The sequence below is a fragment of the Vicugna pacos genome, chromosome X (genome assembly GCF_048564905.1).
Source record: "Vicugna pacos chromosome X, VicPac4, whole genome shotgun sequence".
NCBI lineage: Eukaryota > Metazoa > Chordata > Mammalia > Artiodactyla > Camelidae > Vicugna > Vicugna pacos.
This window is the reverse complement of record NC_133023.1, coordinates 73,842,616-73,860,866: the sequence shown is the minus strand read 5'-3', so window position 1 is coordinate 73,860,866 and position 18,251 is coordinate 73,842,616. Positions and strand designations below refer to the sequence as shown.

General features: G+C 37.6%; 1 protein-coding gene across 5 annotated transcripts in view; it reads right to left on the bottom strand.

Moving 5' to 3' along the window:
• DIAPH2 (diaphanous related formin 2) overlaps nucleotides 1-18,251 on the bottom strand; it is a 784,101-nt gene that overhangs the window by 437,789 nt on the left and 328,061 nt on the right. For all 5 annotated transcript variants that reach the window (XM_072956799.1, XM_072956800.1, XM_072956797.1 and 2 more), the window contains 2 exons: nucleotides 10,218-10,319; nucleotides 8,308-8,402 (listed from right to left, as the gene is read on the bottom strand). In XM_072956799.1, the coding sequence (XP_072812900.1) occupies nucleotides 8,308-8,402; nucleotides 10,218-10,319 (197 nt within the window). The remainder of the gene's footprint in view (nucleotides 1-8,307; nucleotides 8,403-10,217; nucleotides 10,320-18,251) is intronic.

The window sequence follows — 18,251 nt, the reverse complement described above, 5'->3', positions numbered from 1 at the left end:
CCAGTGGATCTACAGTATGAAAGAATCAGAATTTTAAGGAAGTTCTACCATGGCTTAAAGTCTACAAGGCAACAGAAAATATGATCTTTGAGGCCACATCCTGCTCAACCACTAATAAGACCTATGCTTTGTTTAGAGTATAAATAAGCTAAATTGTTTGCACTTTTAAAATGTGTTTTACAATCCAATCTGTACAAGAAAAATTAATGGATTGTTTCAAGCTACCTTTTCTTTCTTTGTGAAACAGTCTAGCATCACTTGTGGACAGCAGCACAACTCATGATGATGACAAATGAAATAATAGTACTAATCAACAATGGAGTTGGAGGAGATGAAAATATGGTCATCACATTTGCTTGAAATGTGTGATTTTTACCAACAGACTGAAGGCAGCAAATAAGGGCCAGAGATGTAGTCTACCTGCAGTGTACTTCAGGGCTTCATTGTACCTTACACTTGAAATTATAATTATCTTCATCTTCAGTGAAGGGACAAGAAAAAAATTACTTAACTAACCAGTTAGAAGCAAAAGATGAAAAAGAACAGCAGCTTATGGATAAAAGCATTTTTAGATTGCAATAGCATGCCATAAAATAACTATTTATTCTACCACGATGAGAAACAGGAAAGAAATGTTTTATGATTGTTGCTGTCATTGCTAATGTTTCATTTTCCCTGAAGAATTATGAAAATGAACGTGGTGAATACAAGTTGTTATTTCAGAGAAAAACGTTTTCAAATTCTACAATACTAATGCCATTACAGCCTTAATTGATATACTTGTAATCTTCTAAAGTCATCAACCCTTGTAAAGTGCACGAACACATGCATACTCACAAGCCTGCATAAAATACAGATGGTCGATAGCCGAGTAAATAGATCAACGATTACAAAGATGGATTGAGGAGACAAAAACGAGTTCTACTATTACACATGCATGAACTTCCTGACTATAAGAATAATTACACTCTAGAACTGGTTAATTGAGGGAAGTTGAAGAATCTTTTTTCCCTGCAGAATCGATAGATACCCATCTATCTTTGATGACTTAGGAGTAGCATTGCCTGGAATCAGGGGTAAGGACTGGATGACCTTTGCTTCACTCTAATCATTTTGTCAGGACCCAAGAATAAGTTCTATAAATCATAAAATCTGTTTTGAGACATAAAATAACATTTGAAAACATAATCACGTGGCTACCTGTAGACCCTTCACATCGGGTTCAGAGTTGGCTACTTGAATGGGTTTCAGAAAAGTAATACAGCCAGCATAAGTGGAAATTATTTGAGGGGAAAAAAGCCAGCTGGAGTAGTCCCATGCATGCATCCCAGAAAGATAGCGATGGAGGTGGTTTTGTAATTTCCAGGTATGAAGGAGGTGCCCTAGAGCTGTATTTCACCAAGGGACTATTATTAAGAAAGATTAGGGCCCTTTATATATTAAAAAAAAAAAAGAGTTTATTTAAATGAAAGAAAGGAAGAAGAGAGGTGGAAGGAAGAAGGAAAGAAAGGAAAATTCAGAGAAAACAAACAGGTGGAGGGGGAGCCCAAAATAATACCCTGGACAGTTGCATGCCCAACAGAAATGCATCTGTCCCTTAAAACTAAGGGAGACAGAGACCAAAAGACAATAAACGGAACATCATTTGCTTAAGGAATACAAGCAGTATGTAGCGTGGATTATTTTAAGAAAGAACTGCAAGAAAACAACTACTTTAAGTAAGTCACTGCAATTCAGGATAGCAAAAGAGGCGTCTCCACCCCACCCCCACCCCCGATATTGTTCTCTTATTCCTTACTCCTAAAAACTCTCTCCTGTGCTGGCTTTTGTGACACATCCAAGTACCTGGCACTTGCTCAGATAGGATATGCTGGCTCCCTTTGTTTTGATTTCGCTAACACCATCCATCCCCTCAACCTGTGTGATCTCCAGGAATGTGGTCCTTCCAGTGGTCACGTTTTTCACTATCAACCTCAAGAGTTTCTCTGTTCTTTAAACTCCAACAATCATTTCTTTGCAAATGACTCCCCAAGCCCTTATTTTCAGTCCTAATCTCTATTCTGATTCCTAACACATATGCTAATGCAATATATATGGAGAAATTTTCTCCTCTACCCTGGAAGTATTTTCTCTCCCATCTGATTTGCCTCTTTTTATTAGTAGTACAACCATTCTGGAATGTTCCTTCCTCTTGAATTTTTTTGGAATGTTTCAAAAGGATCAGTGTTATTTATTTTTTTTAATGTTTGGTAGAATTCACCAGTGAAATCATCTGATCCTAGACTTATCTTTGAGAGGATTTTGAATCCTCTTTAAATTTCCTTAGTCATTACTGGTCTGTTCATAATTTGTATTTCTTCATGATTGAATCTTGGTAGGCTGTATGTCACTAGGAATTTATCCATTTCAACAATTAATTGGCATCTAACTGTGTATAGCGGTCTCTTACATTTTGGTATGTTGTGCTTCCATTTTCATTTGTCTCAAAGTTTTTTTTTTTATGTCTTTTTTCTTCCTTCTTTGATCTATTAGTTGTTCAGGAGTGTGCTGTTTCATTTCCATGGATTTATGCATTTTCCAGCTTCCCTCCTGTTATTTATTTCTAGCTCCACACTACTGTGGTCAGAAAAGACATTTGGTATCATTTCAACCCTCTTAAATTTGCTAAGCCTTTTGTTACCTATCCTAGAGAACGTTCTATATGTACTTGGGAAGAATGTGTGTTCTACTGCTGTTGGATTAAATGTTTTGTATTTGTCTGTTAGGTCCATGAGGTCATAGTGTTATTCAAATTCACTGTTTTTATTGACTCTTGGTTTGTATGATCTGTCCATTGTTGAAAGTGGAGTATCAAAGTCCCCAACTATTACTTTATTGTTACTTATTTCTCCTTTTAACCCTCTTTTTGGTTCTGTTATTATTTACTTTATATATTTTGGTGATCCAATGTTGGGTGCATAAATATTTACAATTGTTATATTTTCTTGATGAATTGGCCACTTTATATAATGACCTTCTTTGTCTGTTTTGACAATTTCTTTGCTTAAAGTCTATGCATTGTTTTCCCAATTTTGTTTAGTTGTCTGTATATTCTTGTAGTTCACTGAACTTGTTTAAGAGAATTATTCTTAAATTTTTCAGAAAATTAATAGATCTCCATTTCTTTAGGGTCAGTTACCACAGTTTTATTAGTTTCCTATGGTGGTGTCATTTTTATCTGATTCTTTGTGATTCTTAATTCCTTTCATTAGTACCTGTGCATCTGAATAAGTGGTCTTCTCTTTCACATCCTATGTTTGCTATCACAGGGTAAGACCTTCACTCATCAGCTCAACTTGGGGTACTGGATGAGTCAGCTGGTAGCATTATGAGGCAGGTGGGGCTTGCTCTTGGGGGCTTTAGTTGGGAGAGGCTATTGCCAATTACCTGAGGTCAGAGGCAGTGCCACTGGTTGAGCTCCATGATTGCATGGGCCTGTTGGTTGAGCTCCGCATTCAAGCAGTGCCTCTGGGTTGACTCCCTGATTGGCCGGGGCTGCTGACTGTGCTCCGCAGTCAGGTGAGGCCACTAGCCGGGTTCTGTAATCACTTCTGGTCAGGCAACACCCCTGACAGGGTGGTGCCACTGGCTGGATTCTGCAGTTGGGCAAGGCTATGAGATGGGCTCTGCCATTGCTCCTGGTCAGCGGGTGTCTCAGGACTGTGCTCCTTGACTGGATGCTGCTGCCAGCTGCACTGTGTTCAGCTGGAGCTGCAGGCTGTACTCTGCCACTGCGGGGCCACAGGGTATGCTTAACAGCTGGGCAAGGCTGCTTGCTTAGCTCCCTGAGGAAGCAGGGCTGCAGGGCAGGTGACACAGATGGATATGCTCAGCAGTTATACAGGGATGTACGTTTGCTCTCCTGCCCACGCAGGACAGCAGAACGAGCTTCATGGCTGTTACAGCCCACTGACTGGGGACCCAAATCAGGCAGAACTGTCCACCAAACTCCCTGGACAGATGGGGCCACCAGTTTGGCTCAGAAGATGGGTAGAGCCACTAGCTGGGATCTGTGCTTGGGCACTGCTACAAGCAGACATGCAGTTGGCCATGATCCGAGTGCTGGTTGCTGTAAGCCCCACCCCATCTTCTCCACCTTTATCTGATCTCCAGTGGTTGAGCCCCCAGTTACCTCTGTGAAATGTGGCCCAACCTGGCTTTCTGGGAAGCATCCCTCAAGGCTGGGGGAGCTGGGTGTCCACCTAGGGTTTTCCTTTCCCACCGGGGAAACTATATGCTTGGGAGCCCTCTTGGTGCAGAGCTGTGCCAGTCTGGGGATGGATACTGTGGGCACAACATAGCCGATCCTCTCACCCCTCTAATGTGGTATTTCTTCGTCTCTGTGGTCCAGGAGGGTGCTTTGGCCTCACCCCTGGGGCTGTTGCCTATGTTGTTAGTCAAATGAAATACTACGTATCAGTTAGAAGTTAAAGAAAATAAAGATGCAGTATTTTTCACATCTAAGTTCAGGAGCCCCTGAATTCTCTAAATGGGACCCCAGGTTTCGATGTATCTTTGTAAATTCTTCCACAGCAATTTTCTAACTTCCTTCTATGTTAACAGCTTTTTTTTTGCATAGGTTTTGTGAGTTTGACCATAAACTCCTTACCAACATGAATTTCCTCAGCATTTAAGAACCATTTGCATGCACTAATGTTCTAAAATAGGATACATTTTTATTTTTCCATTAACACTTGAATCACTTTTTTTAAACTGCTAATTTCATTTCTTTGTCAATGTCCTATATGTAAGTGTGCCTACAAATATTTCATTTTTACCACTGATATCTGAAAAACACTTACTGGTCTTAGATTTTCCTCTCAATAGATCAAATTAAATTACACTCTGGCAGATTTTCAAAGCTGAAATAATGACTCCAAGAATCACCTAAATTTAGTACACATTATTTGGCACCAACTCATAATTGCATATATTAAAAGCTCCTCAACAATTTCAGGATACGGTGTACTTTTTAAGCATTTCTATGTGTTCCTGTATGTATTTTAGGACTTTTCAGCTTCTTCCATCTAGTGAACTTGGTTCCTAGCTTATATTTAGGTCTTTTGAAATAAATAAGACATTAGTATTTTTATTAATTACCTTATATTTGGGGCTTGAACTTGCTGACTAAATAAAAGGGGAGGTTTATATGTGTGGGTTTGTTTTGTTTTGTTTTGTTTTTGGTGGGACATTTATCCTGCCAAATAATTAAAATCTATTAACGTCTGGCAGGAAAGAGCCTATTGACCCATACTAGGAGAGATAATACTGGTATTAATTCAAGTCTCTGGGAAGCAATGTGTCCTTAATTGTTTTTTGTTGTTTTTGTTGTTAGGAAAAAACAACTCTGCCACATGAGCAACAAACTATGATTATGCATGGATGGAGTTTAGCACTGTAATCAAATAGAACTTACAACAAAGTTAATCTGATGATACATATTTAATGCCATGCATTATCGATGTGCTACATGGTAATTAGACATAAATGGTAAACAGCTCCTTTGAATGGCAAATTGATGTTACTTTTGCATCACTGAAGCAAACCCTTTCCAGGATGGCGTGGAGAAAGGCACTGGTGATTCTAGTCTTTTCTCTTGCCTGAGGGAAGCAGTCTCCTTTGGGTACTTGAAAAATCAAACAAATGTTTCCACCCAGGACCCCTTCCTCCTTACCAAAAGATACTCAGACATTTGATTTGTCGGGATAAACACCATACTAACTTTAATAAATCCAATGAGTTATTCACCATTAGTGCCTAGGACCTGAGCAGCACAACTCCAGTCATGCATACTATGAAATTACATGGTAAATTGTTTTCTCCTACAAGCAGAATAAAGAACCTGAGTTTTGACTGAGCAGGGTAAAGAACAAGAGGAAATTTCTGAGTATCTGGCATCAAGGAGGAAAGCAAGCCAGCTTGGCAAAAAGGCCTCAGTGGCGTGCCTTCAACAAAAAGCAAGCACAGAATTGGTGGCACAAAGGATGTGAGGGAGAAAACACAGAGATGTGAAAAAGAGAAAGTGATAAAGGCTTGAACAAGAGGGTGAAGGTCTAGAAAAGAGGAGATGAGACAGACCCAGGTTAAGCCATCCCCAGCAAGCAGGAAATGCATGGAAGCATCAGTACCACAGGCACAAAAGGAGCCTGGCAGAAACTACACTTTGTGATTCTTCTTCACTCACCTTCCCAGAGTACAGTCCGAGATTTAGCATAAGAGAGTGATTTCACAAGCAGTCTTTTTGACTGCACAGTGGATAAGATTAAACCATCTGAATTCAAAAATTTAGACATAATTGACTGCCATCTCCAAATTGTAAGCAATTCATTCTTCCCAACTGGACCAGGCAATTTAAAGAGAAATAAATAGGTATCATTTATGCTACACAATGCAGTGAAACAGAAAAAAAAAATCCCAGGTAATGTATTTTTATATATACATTTTTAAAGCTTCTTGCATATCAGAGGGACATTCATAAGTGAGACTCTGTTCCTTACATTCCCTAAAAGAGCTGAAAACATGACTTAAGAAATAAATGTTTTTAATGTTACAAGTAAATAAATACCACAGTAGCATTCTGCATTTATATATTTTTTTCATTTATCAAGGCATGTATACGAAAAGCTACAGTTTTCATGGGTAAAATAAATGCCTACATCGATTAATTCTTCAAAACATGGTTCTCTTTTACTACAACTTGACTGTACAGAAAAGACTAGAAAGCTTCAACTACTGAATAGGAGTCAGAAGTTTGTTTGCCTTATTGTACTTGAAAATTAAACTGTCCGCTTAGAAAAAAAGAGAGAGAACTAAGTCACGTTTAGGCTTCCTGCCTTGCTCATTCTTACTCTTGCACAAAGAATCATGGGACTAAGACAGGACAAAGGTGAGCAGCTCTCTACTTCAACTCAGAGAACTCTGGACTTGCCAGCTGGACAAGGAGAAAACATTTTTCAAGTAACTTTTCCACAAGGGGATTTCTTATCCAAGTGTAACTATTGTTGAAGTTAATACAGGTGTGCCATGCTAATAAAGAACCTCCATAAATTCATTAAACCTTAGTCCTACAGAGAATAAATATATCTATCTTTAAAACATATGCATAAGGTAAAGTGTAACGCAAGCCAACATGCCAGTGGAGGAACTTCAAGACAGACACAGCCTGCCCAAATGACAGACACTGGTTCTCTGAGATTTAGAGGTAGTCTGAGGGGAATATGACACAATTTTTACAGCATAAACTACTCATCTTAAAGTCAAAGCAGGGGAGGGTAGAGCTCAGTGGTAGAGTGCATGCCTAGCATGTACAAGGTGCTGGGTTCAATCCCCAGTACCTCCGTTAAATAAATAAACGAATAATCCTAATTACTTCCCCCTTAACAACAACAAAAAATTAAAATTAAAAAAATCAAAGCAAACTGCACGGCTCAAAACCAAACAACAGCAACCCTGCAACGACTATGCCCATCCATGAGACATCTTTGCAGTTCTTCCTTCCAAAAATTAAACCGGACAGGGCCAAACATGCCAAGAATTCTAATAAGCAGATCTTATATAGCGCTTTATTCTACAAAGTAGTTTATGCGGTTTAATCCTCACAGTGAGCTAGTCATCTCAGCTGAGGAGACAGGGCTTTTGCAAACTGAACCAGCTTGCCTGCAGGAGGCAGAATAATAGGATAGAAAGAGCAATGGTTTTAGAATCATGAGAGATTTCGTTCTGAGTGTCGGCTCTACTACTCTGCCACTGCCAGCCGGATGACATTGGGCAATCTCTCTAAGCCTCAGTTTCCGTATCTGTCAAATGAAGATAATCATACTTATTTCATAGGATTGTTGTAGGATTCAGTGAGATAAAGTACTTGGCACAATCCCCAGCACATGTTAAGTGCCAAACAAAGGATAACTTCACCATTTCCCCACTGATCCTGAGCAAGCCATTTAACCTCTTGGCCGCTACATTTTTACATCCATACAATGGTAATGACAATATCTACTTAACAGAGTCACTGTGGTGATGAAATATATACAATTTTATGCACAGGGAATGAGGTGTCTACATATGCATACACTTCAATTTGAAAGGAAATGGCAGAAACACACCTAGAGCCTAAATCTTCTCTGTTGAGTCCCCTTACTATCCGCAGGGCTAATACTCTTAATTCTATTATCCTAATAAAGAAGAAAATTCTCACATAACTCCATTGAGAAGATAGAAATCTAGAAATATCTGTAAAAATTACATTTAAAAAGAAAGTTTGCCAGTTACCTGAATTAGGGCCTCACTCAACATGTCTTCATTAACTTCCAGAATAATGTTTTTTATGTCTTCATACGGCATACGATATGATCCTAGGAAGATAGCTAAAATAAAAATTGATTTTATTAAAAATAGAATAGTACCACAATTTTAAAGTCCTAATAAATACCTGATTCCCACTTTATAGACTCAAAATGTGAAATTCCTGTCATTTACGTTAATTCACAGATTTATGAACAAACAAAAGTAGTTTCCATTTGATGGACTATGCCACTCATCAAGGCAAAATGGTCTATTATCTCAGGTTCTAATGTGTACAGATCATGCGTATTTATAGTCAAGATAAAAACTACTAACAGCACCGACGACTACATGCTTCTGCGTTTTAGATTGAGCTAATACAAAATAACCCATGAAAAGTTAGAAATTTTATTTCAAGTTGGCCTTTAAATTCAATGGAGAATTTACTGTGGAGACTGTCAGATACATCCAACATGGTACTTTTAGGGAATGACAATAAAGTAACCCAATGCTAAAGAAAAAATCGTATCAATCTACTTTGCAGTTCTCCCACACGAGAGAAAATTGAAGTGTCTGAATCATCAGTGTTCCCTGCATCCCTGCTGACATTCAAGAGGTATGCCATTAGCTGCTTTTATGTTGAATCATGATGTCCCTAGACAACCTTTTCTTAATTGGGTATATATTATGTCATATTGGAATAATTCAACAAATTATTTCTAGAAAAAATTATACTTACTTAGAAAGCATTGTTCAACAATACGTTCCACTTTAACCTCCACTAAACATACTTGTGAAAGAACATTCGTGTGTTCTTATCACCAGAACATGAATATGTTCCTAAGAATTTTTCTGCATGGAAAAGTCTATATGACCTCACTGGTACCTAAAGAAAACAACATCCTCCTTGTCTAGGCAAATTATTATCTAGACATAAACACCAAATGAGATCACCATAAAACCAAATAATGTTGATGGATATCAACTAGCAATTAATTACTGTTTTGTTTTTTTTTTTTAAGTACTGAACATCCATGTTATAAAGAAAACGGACTGTCAGGTAAGCGATGCACACATGTAAAACAGCTATCAGGAGACTGCTTTTCTGACAACAACATTCCTCCTGACAGGAAAATGATGAGTTATTTATTTTCATCTGATCTCTATATAGCCCATTCCTTCACAAAATAAACTCCCATGGTATTTCTTTGCATAATTAGAAATGCTTGATGTGTTGAAATTTCTCATGCATGGTGTTTTAGTATCCTCAGAATATAAACACAGTGTATTGTGGTGACAAAAAAAAAAATACTGAATTCAATACAGAGGGAAGACTGCGTTAGAAAATATGAGGCCTGAGCTAATGAAGATGAGTTGAATTGCCCAGCTGCGTTAGCAAGAGCACACTGAATGGCTGACTGGTTCGTTAAAGGCTTTAAGGTTCACTAACTGGTTTTCAAGTGCAGTGGTTAACAATTTAACTAACTCACATCACAATTTCTTCAGTTATAAAGGAACAGGAGTACAAGGATTTACCCAATGTGACTAGTGAGTACTCCAAAATTATCACTCCTGGGCCTAGGCAGATGGAAAAAAAAGTAACACTTTTCAACTCTGCCTTCCCTCTCACCGTGTCCTCTAACAATGCTTAATTACCAGTACTGTCCAAAACTTTCTTATTTATAAGTTTCACCTGGCCTGGCCAAGGCTAAATTATGGTGGCCTCCATTCTGGCTGAATGACAAAAAGGCAGCCCAAATCAGGTTTACACAGAATTTTGTTTGTAGGAGATGCTAAATATACCCATTCAAAGAAGTTACAACTTTGTTTAAATACATCCAACAGCCCCCCTCGCCACCACCATCAGCACCACTCCCTACACAGAAAACATCACATACACAGATTCTGGGCTGTTTTGGGATCCAAAATTCTCAACTCTTTCACCTTCTTCTTTGCAGGTAGGGTCTTCTTCTCTTCTAAAGCTTCTGCATTCTTTGGAACTGAAAGAAAAATGTTGATTCATAAACAATTAACAGTGTTAATCCAAATACACGGGACAACATTTGTAAGGCATAGTAACTACATGAATAAAGCTCATGCTAAAATCAATAAATGGGTTTCTTTCATTAGTTCAAGGAAGAGGATAAACATAAAAATATAGACCTGTTTAGAGGTTTCCCTACAAATTAAATATCAGCACTTAAGCAGAAAAGATAAGCCAAATAGGACCAAAAATCAATCGCTGCTTCTTACCTAATGCGCAGCATTAATTACTCCTTTACTAGGTTCCTACTAGTAGGCAGCACTGGAATTAAATATATAGTAAAATCTCCCTAATTTGGACTAATTGAGGAAAAAGGCAGACATGCATTTATCTTAAAATATGCTAAAATGTAGGCAGGTCTTTAATTAAGTGAAATTGCTTTAAAGATATCTAAGGTAACTTGAACTGCTAAACAGGTTACGATAAAAACCCCACTGAGACAGCTCTGAAGAACAGAGATGAACCATTTGCAAGTTATACGACAGTAGCACCTATTTGGATACCAATAATTAACAAACCTCAAAGACATGGTGTCTTTTGAGTCAGTTCCCTTTGTCTGCTCACCATTTCTTAATGCCACGTGCTTTCTTCGAACAAAAGATTTATTTTCGCTGTATTTAGAAGGGAACCTTCTAGTTCGTAACAGTTAAAATGTCCTGAAAGTGTGAGGAGTGGCAGTGCCAAGGAGTGGCTTTAGGCGCCCCCCATCACCTCCATCAGCCCTCCCCTAAACCGAAGTGAAAAACAATGTGCTAGCTGTTATGAAAACGAAGCTTTATGTCAAATCCCTAAACAACTCCTACATAGAAATTCTACAGCTACCATTGTATTTACGTGTTGGCAGTTCAGCTCCTGTAATATTAAAAACTGGGTTGTAGGTAATGAGACCATGAAACAATATAAGAAAAGTAAAGCCAACTTTTTTTTTTTTTAAGTCAAGTAGAGTGATATGCTCTTGTCCCCAGACTCTAGCTGCTAAACTTCATTACCACATCCTATGGCTATAATCCTGTTTCTTTATGACTTTTAAAAATACACCTTCATTCTGAGGCAATCATTATTTTTATCCATTTAATTTATCTGTTCCTTGTTAAGGAGATCACAAATGAGTTACTGATTTTCTTTAGGGGAAAAGTAACCCATGAACACAGTACTTTTTTTTTGCTAAGGTATATATACACAGTTGTGAGCATCTGGAAAACTTTCTAGAATTGAGTAATGGCTATTACTGCCTTTGGCTTTCTTGTCTTTCAAATCATTCCCTAGCAATCATAACCACAGACTTAGCTAAACAGAGAATTTGAAGAGAGGCAATGATATATGAAATTTATCTAGATAGTATTGAAGCTTTCATATATTAAAAAATTATTGTTTTCATGACTACAAAATGCCACTTGTCCTAAAATGTTTTTATTCCATATGTTTCTAATGCTTACAAAATGTAAATATTCCATAACTTAATTCCATAATTCGATTCAAACTTGAATAGATATTTCTCCAAAAAAGACGTACAGATAGCCAGCAGGTTTATGAAAAGATGCTTAGCATCACTAATCATCAGGGAAATGCAAATCAAAACCACAATGAGGTATCATCTCACATCTGTTAAAATGGTTATTATCAAAAACACAAAACATAAGTGTTGGTGAGGATGTAGAGAAATTGGAATCTCTGTATACTGTTGATAGGAATGTAAAATGGTATAGCCACTATGAAAACAGTATGGAGATTTCTCAAATAATTAAAATAGAACTACCATTCCATCCAGCAATCCCAGTTCTGGGTATATATCCAAAAAAATTGAAATTCAAATCTTGAAAAGATATCTGCATTCTCATGTTTATTGCAGCACTATTCACAATAGCCAAGATATGGAAACAATCCAAATGTCCATCAAAGTATGAACGAATAAAGGAAGTGTGGTATATACATACAATGGAATATTATTTAGCTTCAAAAAAGAAGGAAATCCTGCCATATGCAACAACATGGATGAACCTGAAGGACACTATGCTAAGTGAAATAAGTGAGTCACAAAAAGACAAACACTGCATGACTACACTTATGCGAGGCATCTAAAATGTCACACTCATACAAAGTGTAGAACGGTGGTTGCCAGCAGCTGGAGAGAGGTGGAAATGGGGAGTTGCTGTTCAAGGGGTTATACAAGTTGAATTAGTTCTAGAGATCTGTGGTACAACATTGTGCTAACAGTTAACAATACTGTATTGGGCACTTAGAAATTTGTTAAGAAGGCAGATCTCATGTTAAATGTGCTTATAACAATAAAAATATAAAACTAAATTAATTTTAAAACTTAAATTATAGTGATTCTATCATTATTTGAAATTACTTGAATGGGACTAAAGAGTTGTGTTTTTTTTAAGTCTCAGTCCAAAAACTTCAAAAATTGATTTTATCATCAATGGCTCTATGATCCTCCGGTTCATAATGAGGCCCCCAGTCACACGTGATCTCTCTCTGTGCAAATGAAAACCCATATAGCCACTGGATTTGAATCCAATGGATTCAATTAATTTGAGTGCTTAAATTGGCACTGCTAATTGACCAAATAATAATGAAACATTATAAAATACTGACTGTAGGAAGATAATGATGTAATAGTAAAGTCATTTGTATTATTATTAAAGATTATCCAGATACTAATTATCTAAGATAAAATGCCCGCTGAGTATACTTATATTTCTTTTAATACATGGATTTTTACATACAAGTGTACTATAAATGTATTCCTTTACAACTGAGGGACGTTCATCAGCACAAGTAGAGTAAACACGGTTATATTCTTTCCCCAATCTAATTTAGGCAATGTTCAGGAGTCCCCTATTAATTTCTGCTATCCCAGTGGATACACAGAACGTGTGACAAGGTGTTTGTACTTTGTAGCAAATACTAAGATATTATAAATGGGTAACATTGAATAATTTACACAGTGATAACTGACCATAAATCATAACAACATTTTTATAACTAATTTATCTCAAGATTCCTGTAAGAAAGATTGATTCCTAGAATTGGCATCGATACTATTCATTCATTTATTCACTCATTCATCCAGCAAATACTTGTTCAACTTGTTACATATTAGAGAACACTGTTGTCTTTAAATCAGCCTCAACTGATGTATTACATATTAAAAGGAATATATGGACAAGTAAAATGTGACACTTTCTATTAAGTGCACTATATACAAAGCCAGGGTAAATAAGGCTATTAATAGTAGTGTTAAAAAGCATGTTGAAAATTCATGTAGCTACATGCACACATATATATATGTATATTCAACAAGTAATGCCCAACTGTTATTTTAGATATATCATAGAAATAAAAGAATTGTGATCTCTGTACATGCATACACATTTTACCCATATGTATACTAATTCCAGAAGTGATTTTAACTATGTGGAAATAATTTTCTTATATCAGTTGAAATAGATTTTATTTTAAGTTTAATCAATGATTTGATGTTAAAAGGAATGCAAGTGTGATAATGGCAGGCAGGCAAAATCTACTATGATTTTGGTGTGATAGCTGCAATGATTTTTCTGTTTAATTATTACCATCTACACTTTCTTTAAATCATCTTTATCCTTGCATTTCTGGAAATGTTATACAAACATAGTTGAAAAATGGACAAAGGATTATTATATATGTATATACATATAGAAACACACATATATACACCACCTTAAAACAAACATTTAATGTGCCAAATATATTTAAGGTGTGCTCACCGTAAGTATAACCCAATCCTTCCACTTACAGGTCAAATGGTCAAGGAGACAACGTTCACAGGAGCCATGCTTGTAACAGTACAAAAACTGGAAACAACTCACATACCAGGGATTACAGGATGGGTAAATAAATTGTGGTATATTAATATAATGAAATACAACCCAGCATTTATAGTGACTATACTACAGCTAAACATTTCAACAAGAATAGATCCCAAATATTAGTGCTAAATGGAAAAATAAAAGTGGTGAAGAATGGTGCAGTTTAACAGTGCTCATCTAAATTAAAAATAAAATACAGACTAATCTTACGTATTGTTGACAAATGAGTGTGTATATATATATAGCGAAATTATAAAAACACAGGATAGATACTCAGCAGATTAATGATGATGCTTCTCTTGGGAGAGGAAAGTAATACTGGAATAAGTAGAACCCTGGAAACCTCAACTTTATCTCTCATATTTTTATTTCTTTGGAAGCAAAAATCTGTAGTAAATACGACTAAATGTTAGCATTTGTTCCTCCTGGGAGGCTGCTCCATGTTTGCCATATCAGCCTGTGAAAAGTTCCATTTTTTTTTTCCAGCATAAAAAAAAAGAATGTGATTAGATTGCTACTTATATAGATATACCCATTCCTTTTGACAGTTGATAAAACTGTTAGCCATGACAATCCCAACGACCAAGTGTAAACAGGAAGCAGAAACAATAAGGAAGAAGATTAAAAAAAAAATACAGGTACAGATGAGTCAGTCTGGGAAGCAATCACGATTTTTGCTTTCAATTGTTTTTGCATCCATTTCCGGAGGAATAACACATTTGTTCACCGAACCTTGGGAGGAAAGGCTGATGCAATATGCAGTAAGAGATTGCATTTCCGTCTCCTCTCACAAGGCGCGTGCTGCAGCTGTGAAGCAGCCCCTCTCTGTGTCGTCTACAGCTGTGCACTAACTAAGGCATCCCACAGGAAGGTAGATTTCATTCCGACACCTGCATAGTACCTGAAGCCATAGGAATGGCATTACTAGGAGTGTTCCTGAAGTTTAGAGCACATTAAACAAGACTAATGGTTGTAATGGTGGGAATCACACACACATACTTTGTAATGATTTCCTAATTAAAGAACAAATCTTACTGGTTGTAGTTTCGACAAGAACCCCCCAAATCAGGCAGCACATGTTACTGCAAATTAACATCTGCATAACTAATATACTTGTACACCTGTTCATTAAGCCAATTACCAAACACTGCTAAATGTCACCAGAACACTATGTTTAACAACGTGCATAGCTAATGTTGTATATCTTCAATCAGGCCTCGATAGCTAAGCAGGTAATGTATATTTTAGGAAGGACAAATAAAGTTGGCCTAGAGGTTTTAAGGAGAGTTTCCCTCATTTGAAGTGACCATTCAAATGCCAAAACAGAAGTATGGTTCTTACCTAGTACTTGACAAATGAGTGGTGGGAGTTCTTCCCGTTAACCTTTAACCTACGTGTAGTACCTTCCTCAAGTTATAGTTAATCCCTTTACGCACAGGTTGGCTCTGGCTTTGTAAGTATGGATTGATCTTTTTCTGGCCATCCCATACACTCAGAGGTCCTCCTTTTATGTTAGATTTCCTAATTCATGTCACAAATCAGTAAGTTCAGCAGTAAACCCCAAGAGCTAAGAGTGTCACACAAAGAAGTGGATTGAGACAACATAACGGTAAGAATTAGGATGTTAAAACCCAGTACGGCTAGGCTAACAGGCATTTCTTGTTGAGAATACAGCTTGGGCATTCATGATATCCAGGCTTTTCTTTTTCAGTGTGGTCCATCTCAGACTGGTACAAGTTCTGCACACAATTCAGTTTAATGCAGGAGGCAGTTAACCTCGTTGAGCACAACGGAGCAAAGTAACACCCCAAAATATTTGAAGCTGGGGTCTTGACAATCTAGGATTTTTCAGTCTGGGTTTCAGGTATAACTGAGCATGTCTAGCAGAAGGTCAGAGTCCTAGATCCCACCAGGGATTTACTCCAATGATAGAAACTTGGAAACCGTGTATCCTGAAAAGAAACTTCTCAATCTCCTGGATATTTCCACCAATTTAGCACAGCCCACACTCAACTCCTTGTCTTACTCCCAAACCTGCTTTAGTCTTTTTTCTTGACAAATGGCAACTCAAACCCAATTGTTCAAGCAAAAAAAAAAAGGTAGAGTCATCATTGACTTTTCTCTTTCACAGGCCACATCTTGGCAAATACAGTATTTTATCACTTCTCCTCACCTCCACTGGTACCAAAGGGTTTCAAGTCATCATTACTTCTAGCCAAGGTAACTGCAATAGCCGAAAAAGAAGTCCCCATTCTGCCTTTGCCCTTTTTCACTTTACTCTGTCAATTAATTTTATTCCACTGTTCAGAACCCTCCAATGGTTTTCTGTCTCATTCAGAGTGAAACCCAAAATCCATATGATAGAATCTAGAATGCTCTGGTTTATATTCCATATCCTTTCCTTAGCTACTCTGACCTCAGCTCTTATGACTTTCCTCTCATTCATTCTCCTGCAGACACACTAGCTTCCTTGCTGTTCTTTAAGAATACCAGACCGACTCCCATGGCAGAGCCTTTGCACTTGAGGTTCTATCATTCCCAGATCTTCCCTCACTTCTTTCAGATCTTTGGTCCGGGTCACCTTCTCATAGAGACCTTCCCTGATGATGCATTTCAAAATCGCCACTCCCTACTCTTAGCACTCCTTTTCCCCTCTGCCTGCTTCATTTTTCTCCATAGCAGTTATCACCATCTGACATGATACATGTCATATTTCTTTCTTTATTGTCTATGCCTTCCACTGTGATGTCAGCTTCATTAAAAAAAGTTATTTGTGACTACCTTGTTCACTGTTATATACTAGCACCCAGATCTGTGCCTGAAAAAGAACGGGCACTTCAATTATTTTGGAATTTAGTTTACATATATATTCTCATTTGTGCACAAAGATTTGTGTATAAGGTTATGTTTTCCAGTATTGTTAATAGCAAAAGATTATAAATGTTCATCAACTGGAGACAGATTCAATAAACTATGGTATACCGGGCATTGGGTAAAGTAGCAAAAGATTAGAAATGCCCCAAAAGCTCATCAATAGAAGACTGCCTGATTAAACTATGGTGTGTCCACTCAATGTACTACTCTGATGCTATATCCATGACCAAGGAAGCTCTTTATGGGATGAGTGTCATAAATATCATTAAATGAAGCAAACACAGTACTCAAGACTGTAAAGTACAAGCTACTATTTATGGGGAAAACAGAGGACAGAATACTTATATGTATCTGCTGGTATATGCTTAAATGTTTCTGGGAAGATTTACAGGACACTTATATGAGTGCCTTCTAGGGAAGGAGCTGAGCAGGTGCCGGACAGAGGCGAGAGGAAGAAATTTCACTCTGTACTACTTTTGTACTCTTAAATTTTGAACCATGTCAATATATCATCAACTCAAAAATGAACAGAAGTTTTGAGAATAAGGCCACCCCTACAGGGCCCCTCGTGGGTAAGGGTCACCCCCCAGGGAGTGAAGATGGTAATTAACTACTGCTGCTGAGACCAACCTTGCCTGGGAGATGGCCCTCCTTTAACGACAAAGCAGGAGTCACAAATCAGGGCAAACCAAATGTTGGCCATACACGTGCTTTGTTCACAGGTGGTTTTACTAGGAAGATCTTTCTAGATTTTTCTGGCTTCTGTTTGTTTGGTTGTTTTTTTTTTAAGAAAATGGGAGATGTAGCAGCACTGGCTTAACCAGAAGAGGTTAGTCTTTAGTTTGCAGTTGCCTCCCTGAAGCAGAACAGGCTCCCCCGGTCCCTACCACCCACACCTGTCTCACATCTGCAATTGCTTTTCTAATTTACATCACTTGCTTGAACTATGTGAATTTGCTGCCCCCGGCCTAGAAAATTTCAGAGTAAAGGAGACCAGCCAGGATCCCCATGGTAGACACCCTCAGGATACCCTCAGAAATGGTAGGAGCGACTTCTCCTGGGTGCTGCTCTGGGGATAAGGATGCCCCTGTCTGGTGCACAAGTGCCTTATATAGAACTATGCAGTATTTGCATATAACCTACACACATCCTCCTGT